Source organism: Epinephelus fuscoguttatus, linkage group LG24, assembly GCF_011397635.1.
Source record: "Epinephelus fuscoguttatus linkage group LG24, E.fuscoguttatus.final_Chr_v1".
NCBI lineage: Eukaryota > Metazoa > Chordata > Actinopteri > Perciformes > Serranidae > Epinephelus > Epinephelus fuscoguttatus.
The window spans coordinates 1,132,044-1,140,705 of record NC_064775.1 but is presented as its reverse complement, the minus strand read 5'-3'; the positions used below and the strand labels follow the sequence as shown (position 1 = coordinate 1,140,705).

At 39.9% G+C, this 8,662-nt stretch overlaps 1 protein-coding gene across 1 annotated transcript; it reads left to right on the top strand.

Annotated features, from left to right (window-relative positions):
- The first annotated feature begins 565 nt into the window (after positions 1–565).
- On the top strand, positions 566–7,356 carry bco1l (beta-carotene oxygenase 1, like). Its single transcript, XM_049570075.1, has 11 exons — positions 566–1,610; positions 2,347–2,475; positions 2,579–2,708; positions 2,945–3,092; positions 3,185–3,332; positions 4,160–4,380; positions 4,573–4,839; positions 4,918–5,023; positions 5,100–5,194; positions 5,587–5,698; positions 5,771–7,356. The coding sequence occupies exons 1-11, from the start codon at positions 1,547–1,549 to the stop codon at positions 5,923–5,925; spliced, it is 1,575 nt and encodes a 524-aa protein (XP_049426032.1). The 5' UTR covers positions 566–1,546; the 3' UTR covers positions 5,926–7,356.
- The last annotated feature ends 1,306 nt before the right edge of the window (positions 7,357–8,662 follow it).

Below are 8,662 nucleotides of genomic sequence, written 5' to 3'. Positions count from 1 at the left end.
ATCGCAGATTTGTTTTTTCATTATTTGATAAAATATGTAGAAGTGTGTTAGGAAACAAAAATGGCACTTTTCATGAGGTCTAGAAGAAAAATAACTTCAAAAAATATATATTAATTGATTTAGTTATCGTGAGAATTAGAGCTTAATTAAATTTACAAATAAAAATAAATAAATAAAAAAGAATGTAATCTGAACCTTTAACTGTTAACTCAAGAAAAGGACCTTTTGATTTGTTTTTTCATTATTTGATAAAATATGTAGAAGTGTGTTTGGAAACAAAAATGACACTTCATTTTCACAGATTTTGGTATAAAAATTACTTCTTTAAAAAAAATATATGAATGAATTTATCATTGTGAGAATTTGAGCTGAGTTATTTTTTTTATATTAAAAAAGGAGCCAGTTAAAAATAAATAAATAAATGTTGGAGAAACAAAAACTAAAATTAGACTTTTCATAGACATTAGAATAGACATTTGAATTTTTATAAATATATTCATGAACATATGTTAATTACTGTGAGAATCAGAGCGTAGCCATTTATTATATTTTAAAAAAAAAAAAAAAAAAAGATTAAAACTGAATGTTTAACCTGTTAACCCAAAAAAGGACCAGGTTAAAAATAACTAACTAAATAAATAAATAAACATACCTTCAGGTCCTGTTTTTTTATGCTAAGATAAAAGAAAAAGCATTCATGTGTCGTCTATCCACCAGTATGTTTGTGTTTTATAAGTTGATAAATGACCGAAATAAACAAAACTAAAATAAAGTAAAAATAAATAGAATAAAATAAACTAACGTACTGCATCCACTGCTCTGATTCTTTAAAGTACGGCAGCCTTTAATCTCATGTTTGTTCCTCTGTAAATGTCTTTATCTTCATTCATGCATTCATTCATTCATTTAAAAGGACATTAATCAACATCTCTGTAAACATGCCAGTGTTAGCCATTAGGCTAATTTAAAACTGCAGTGCTTTGGCAAGGTGTTTCGTTGACCATTGTTCTCTTGAATCTTTGTAACGGCAGTGTGTGTTTGTGAGTGTGTAACTGTGGGTGTGTATTTTGTGTAGCGGTCACAGTGTGGATTCAGACGGGTGAGAATCAGCTGGATGCAGAAACGTGTTCTTTATCGTCTGTTCACAGATAATCAAATGTCTTTATGGCTGAAGATTTAAGTACAAGGATTCCTTATCAGGATGTTGCCCTTCAAATTAAAAGCACAGACAGATCAAAGATGAGTTGACCTTCACAGTAAGATGCTGCGTCAGCTGAGGACTTCCTGTTCGCTGACTCAACGTTCACGCCGTGATGTTTTAAGATGCTCGGAGAAAGCAACAACAACACTCCCCTTTTACTGTGAAAAGCAGAGCAAAGTCCACGGCACAGCACAGCGCTTACATAATCCACTCAGTGTGTGTCACACCTGTTCTGTAACATGGACATCATCGCGTAGAGCGACGCCAGCCACATAATCTCAGCTGCTGTCAGCGTGTGTGTTCAGTCTCTGCAGAGGTGCACTCTGGGAAACATACGCCAGAAACATGCAGCCAATTTTTGGAAAGAATGGGATGGAAACTCCGGAGCCGGTGAGAGCTGAAGTGAGAGGTGAGTGTGACGCAGAGCTGCAGATAAATATTCAATAACTTTAATTTGGGTTCAGACGCTGTGCGGCAGGTTTTATTGCAGCTGTTAAGATCAAAGTTAAAACACAAAGAGCTGCTGGCTGAGTCTCAGGGTTGTGTCATCTGTGTTTGATAAAGCTGCAGGTTTATTTATTCCATTCACTCCAACAGATAAAAAACACTGAAGGGAAATTCAGCAGCTGTTTATGTTTTTAAAAAACAGACAAAATTAACTTTTCACATGTAAATAAACAGGTTTAAAACAAAAATGATGTTTGCAATAATTAAATAAAAACTGTAGTGTGCTCAGAGTCATGTTTCAGGTTTAGTGTTTTTTAATCTTTATATTTCAATGTATCTGTCTGCCAGGATGTTTGTGTTTTATAAGGTGTAAAAATAACAGAAATAAACTAAACTAAAACAAATTAAACTAAAATAAAATGAACTCAAACAAAATATAATAAATTCAACTACACTAAAATAAAATCAATTAAATTAAACAAACATAAAGTAAAATAAAATAAAAGAAATTAAATTGAAATGAACTAAAATAAGATTAAATAAATTAAACTTAAATTAAATTAACTAAAATAAATTAAACTCAACTAAACAGAAATAAAATGAAACAAACTGAGACGTCTCAGTACCAAACACTAAACACCGTCTGCAGGAACACACCAGTGATTGGAAGTTTTACCTGTGTGACCTTTGACCTTCAGGCTCCATCCCGTCGTGGCTGCAGGGAACTCTGCTGAGGAACGGGCCCGGCCTTTTCTCTGTGGGAAACACTGAGTACAACCACTGGTTTGATGGCATGTCGCTCATCCACAGCTTCACCTTCTGCAACGGTGAGACGACAAAATTAAGATTTACATAGACAATGATGTTAAATTAATGCTAGAGGACGTTACCTGGGGCTGACGCACGCATTTACTGTTGCTGTTGTTTTAGGCGAGGTGACTTACAGGAGCAAGTTTCTGAAGAGTGACACCTACAAAAGGAACATCAAGGCCGAAAGAATTGTCGTCTCCGAATTTGGAACTATGATCTACCCAGATCCCTGCAAAAACATCTTCTCCAGGTACAGTCCATCCAGGAGACGTAGAGATCTGTTTCAGTCCATCCAGGAGACGTAGAGATCTGTTTCAGTCCATCCAAGAGACGTAGAGATCTGTTTCAGTCCATCCAGGAGACGTAGAGATCTGTTTCAGTCCATCCAAGAGACGTAGAGATCTGTTTCAGTCCATCCAGGAGACGTAGAGATCTGTTTCAGTCCATCCAGGAGACGTAGAGATCTGTTTTAAACTCTCTCCTCAGGGCATTGACACACCTCAGCAACATCATCCCTGACTTCACCGACAACAACTTGATCAACATCATTCGCTATGGCCAGGACTACTACGCCTCCTCCGAGGTCAACTACATAAACCAGATCAATCCAGCAACCCTGGAGACCACCGGCAGGGTACGTTCGTTTCCACCCACCTCCTCACAGCACAAATACAGTCTCAAACTTATCGCACGTTCTCTTTAAACAACCTTTCTGCCAAACTCCAGATCAACTACAGGAGCCACATCGCTCTGAACCTGGCAACAGCTCATCCTCACTATGACAACGAGGGCAACACCTACAACATGGGCACCGCCATCATGGGCTTCGGCCTGCCAAAATACGTCATCTTCAAAGTCCCTGCTGATGCTTCAGGTACGGCTTCAGCTTTAGAAACCTTTAAAGATGGAAGGTCCATGTTGATGCTTGCCCGGAACACCTCTAACTAGAGGCGCCCAGGAAGACCCTCAAAAAGAGCGGCGCTCATCCAGGGGCCTCTGAGTATCCCCACACCTGTCCAGCGCCTCTCACCTGAGGCAACTCCAGAAAAGGCAAAAGTTAAACCCCTTTCTAGGAGTCTGGTTTCAGAACCAATACAAAGAGACGAGCCAGACTATATCCCCACCTCCTGAACCAGCTGCCATTCCCTCTACATCAGAGAGGTGACGTCCCAAGTCCCTAGAGTCAGTCTGTGATGCCAGAGACCAACACACCTGAGTCCCCACCCCTGCCTGATGTCTGGTACACAATGTCCCTGTCCCAAAGCCAATCACTGTCACAGGGAGGCAAGTCCATGTTGTTTTTTCAAGCCTGACCAGGCCTCATGGTCCAAGGCCTGGCCACCGGATGCTTATCCGCGAAAATATTAAAGTGAGTCATGTACAGGGTCATGCGAGCTGTAGAGTTGACGGCCCTCCTCATAAACTCGACAGCGCGCAGCTAGCATAATGGCTAACCTAGCCATTAAAATGATCACGAACACAATATATAAAAACAGGATCTAACTTAGATCACCAAGGTCGCAGGCGAAGGTAACATTATCGTAGAGCTGAGAGGAAGTACGTCACTCAACACTGAGCAACTACAGAATTACAACCGACGTCTCGATGTCAGGCTAACACTGACCACGACTATGTCTTGTTCTAACAAACTGATGACGATGTTAAAACTTAATACTGACAGTGATGGGTTGTTTGTTCCAGATAAAAAGCACAAGAAGCCGGCGCTGAGGAAGGTCCAGCAGGTGTGTTCGATCCCGATGCGTTCCACTTTGTTCCCGAGTTACTTCCACAGCTTCGGCATGACGGAGAACTACGTTGTGTTCGTGGAGCAGCCCTTCAAACTGGACATCGTCAAATTGGCCACCGCCTACTTCAGAGGGGTCAACTGGGGGAGCTGCCTCAAATTCGACAAGGACGACATTGTAAGTCTGTTGAAGTCAATCAGATTAGATATCGCTGTCTGAAAGTTAACGAAACATTAATTTGTTAATTCCGTTTATTCACAAAAAAAGTAAAAATGTAATTCAGTTGAACAGAGACAAGTTTTTTGGCGTTTCATTGACGCCCAAAGACAAAGACAAACTGTGACAGTAAACTTCCTCTGTCCCTCCCAGACCTTGTTTCACGTCATTAACAGGAAGACAGGCAAAGCCGTGTCCACCCGTTTCTACGGTGACGCCCTGGTGGTTTTCCACCACATCAACGCATACGAGGCCAACGGCCACGTGGTGTTCGACCTGATCGCCTACAAGAACAGCAACCTGTACGACATGTTCTACATCCAGAACATGAGGCAAGAGACCAGCAGCTTCATCGAGTCCAACAAGAACTTCTCGCCACCGGTCTGCCAGAGGTTCGTCCTGCCGCTCGACGTCAATGAGGTAACGCCAGGCTGACAAACACACCTGAGATGTACATGACATGTTTGTCCTTGGAGTTTATGGTGACGTGTTTTCCAGGAGTCTCCCAGAGGATCTAACTTGGTGACTCTGGAGGACACGACGGCACAGGCAGTGATGCAGGAGGATGGCTCTGTCCACTGTCGGCCGGACACCATGTTTGAAGGTTCATTATCTGCATGGTTTGACTTAATCTTTAAACGTTTAGTCTCTCATACTGAGCACGTTTGATTTCTCCTCAGGTCTGGAGCTGCCGCAGATCAACTATAACTTAAACGCTAAGAAGTACAGATACTTCTATGGCTCCAGGGTCGAGTGGTCACCTCATCCCAACAAGGTGCGACACCTCTGACCGTTAGCAACACCGTCAACATCCAAAACATAAACTGTCCATCGGTTGTGCCGCCAGTTTGGTCCAGACTGAAAAAACTCAACAAATATTTGGGGAGGAGGAGAGCATACGTTGCGTCAGTGCCGTAGTTAATGTGTCGTTATATTAGTACACAAAAAACATTTAGTTATGGTTAAAAATAGATCATTTTTAGCTTAAGACACACGTTTGTTGGTGGTTGTTGGTGCTGAACAGTGGTCTGCAGCTCGGCCGGCGTCAAGTTTCACTCCAGGTTTCATCCAATAGCAGCTGAGCGTCTTCTGTCTGGACCAATCAACAGTCTCGTCCCTGCAGCTGAAACAGAGTCTAAACTCTAACGTCTCCGTCCCGTCCAACAGATTGCCAAGTTTGACATCGTCACCAGGAAACACACCGAGTGGTACCAGGAGAACTGCTACCCGTCAGAGCCGGTGTTTGTTGCATCACCAGGAGCGGTGGAGGAAGACGATGGTGAGGGCTTTGCATTATTGATTTGCACATTTAAAGGAACTTTGTCCTGATGTTGTAATTTTCATCCTGCAGGGGTCATCTTATCGTCCATCGTCTCTCCGGATCCAAACATGTCTCCGTTCATGCTCGTCCTCGACGCCAAAACCATGGAGGAGATCGCCCGAGCATCCATTCCTGCCAATGTCCACCTGGATCTTCACGGACACTTCATCCCCGCCACTGTCTGATGGCCAAACACACGGACTGGTTTCATTATTTGTTATTGTGTATAAAGTCTGTAACATGTTGAGGATGTGTTTGAGCAGGAGGCGTGTTCGGGACTACGACAGAGCGTCAGGCTCAAATTTCATTTGTCACTAAAATCTGACGTCAGTGGGACCATCAGCAACCTACGATGTTCCATCAGTGTTTCCTGTTTAAACTTTGTCATAGTCAGCATAAATTAACTTATGGCCAAATACATGTTTTGTGAGGTCACAGTGACCTTTATTATATTTTATATGGACCTATTTTTGAGTCTGAAATAAAGATTGATTGATAAGTCCAAGTGGATGTTTGTGCCAAATTTTAGGAAACTCCCTCGAGGCCTTCTTGAGATATTATGTTTACAAAACAAGACCAATGCAAGGTCACAGTGACCTTGACTTTTGACCACCAAATTCATATCAGTTCATCGTTGAGTCCAAGTGAACGTTTGTGCCAACTTTTAGAAAAACCCCTCGAGGTGTTATATTATTGAGATATTGCATTTTTGTGAATGAGATGGACACAAGGTTAGGGTTACCTTGACCTTTGCCCACCAAACTCTAATCAGTTTATTGTTAAGTCTAATTGGACATTTGTGCCTAATCTGAAGAAATCCTCTCCAGGTTGATGGTGATGGTGTTTTTTGGCCCAGGTCAGAGTTTTCACTGACTGGCACCACCCAAGGTGGAAAATTCTAATTTGGTACCATGATAAACTTTTTTTTTTTTTTATCTCTAGATGACATTTTGACATGAAAACTGTTCCTACGTGGCAACTTAGTCACCGATATCAACCTTTGATGGCACCAACACTCAGAGGTACAGGATGGCGTTTTAAGTCCTGTGTGTGATTTATCCTGGCTGAAATATGAGCAGAGAAATCTCTGCTAGCTGCTAGGCTAATTTACACAATGTAAAATGCCATAGGCTTGTGCTAATAACGTTAGCATGTTGTATTTGTGGGGAAAATGTGTCCAGATAAAGACAAGTGTTTGTCTGTGAATGCTGCGAGTTATAGTGAAGCTGATTTGTGTGTTTAATGTGTGTTTAGACACACCACCACACAAGTATAAATCCTGCTTTTCTCTGGACTCAAAGGGCGCCTCCTAATTGCACACAGGTTATATCTGATAGTTACATGTAAAAGAACGTCCTAAAAAACACGTCTTCTCCTTTCTGTGGCGCTGTGACGTAATGGCCCCAAATTTTTACCCTTGAAGTGACCTTGATCCACTGAGTATATGATGGTAAACTTTTAAAAACACCTTAAATTATTACCACTGAATGTTCCCCTTTCACATCAAAGCTTCATTAAACCTTTAAACTCTGCGGCACAAACGCTCTTCCACAGCCAACACTGGTGTGCTGGCTTACTGTGATGTCACTTCCTGGATTAGCTTCAGATACTTTATGTCCCTGAAATCTGAACAACCTCAGCTGAAAGCTTCTGGAAGTCAATAAACTATAATAAATAATAAAAGTACTGAAACTGTGTTGTAAAAACAAAAGTTTTTTTGATTCGATTTTACAAAATGAAAAATTAAAGACTTTTAAGTTATTTACAGTGTGAACGTTATTTGGTTTTTGAGTTGTGATCATTTTTACGAGGCGAGTGAAAAGGTGTTCGTACGTCTGAATCAACCTGCAGGAACTTCCTGTTTGACTTTGAATCCGTTAAGGAGAAGCTGAACGCTCGTCTTGTTTACTTTGTCAAAGTTCGACAGCAGAGTTGTTTTAGATTTGTTTGTCAGACTTTGGCAGCAGTGTGTAAACATCTCGGCACTACAGAAGCCTGTGTGTGCCAATATTAAAACAAGTCAAAGTAAATTTTAAATTTGTCTTTCTGTAAAAGAACATTTCTTTTGTCTGCGGGTTGAAAGAGTTTTTTACCTTAAAACTTAAATTGACAAACTTTACTTAGAAATTAAATTAAAATTATTACTTTGAATTTTGCTTTTTACACAAAATGGAAATTTTATTTAGGCAGGATTGTCTTCAGTCAACTTTTATGAAAATGAGCATCAAGAAATGTTTATCTTTTCACAAAATTAAACAAGTTAAAAATCCATTTTACGCATTATGTACAAAACCTAAACTTGAAAACTGAAAGTTTTCATTTCAAATCATGACGTTGATTTCAGCTCATTTCCACAGGAAATTAAAAATGTCCTTTACACAGGACTCTGTCAGGTTAACATTTATAAAAATTAGCATTAAAAGGTTTTGAAAATTCTAATTTTGTCGTCACGAGAAGAATCGGGCGACAACAAATATATGAAGTTTAATGTCACACTGTCTTGAATGATGCTTAAACTGAGCCAGTGTATGGGTGAAATAAACACAAAGAGTCTCCGATTTCAAAATCAACGTACATCTGACACGACCAGCGGCAGTATGTAAATGTTTCAGAAAGTACGTAAACAAATCTAATTTTCAACATTATGTATGAGCATTTTACTTTTTTTGAAGATTCAAAATTATGATTGATGAATAGTTTTTAGTAAAATCCAAAATGTAAACATAAATCAGTGTTTGAAAAACTTTAAGTCACAGCTTTGTTAGGTTAAAAAAATTCGCTAAACTTAAATATTATATCACAAACTGAACTTTAAAAATCAAATTATTTTAGTTTCTTTCTTAGGGAAATAAAAAGGGCAATTTTTAATTTGCTTAAATTTTAAATGAAGTTTCGACTGAAACTTAAAAATTAAATTACAAA

Coding starts and splice junctions, on each gene's coding strand:
- bco1l (XM_049570075.1), top strand. CDS start 1,547: ATGCAGCCAATTTTTGGAAAGAATGGGATGGAAACTCCGGAGCCGGTG. Junction 4,381..4,572: donor AATTCGACAAGGACGACATT/GTAAGTCTGTTG, acceptor TGTCCCTCCCAG/ACCTTGTTTCACGTCATTAA. Junction 5,699..5,770: donor AGCGGTGGAGGAAGACGATG/GTGAGGGCTTTG, acceptor TTCATCCTGCAG/GGGTCATCTTATCGTCCATC.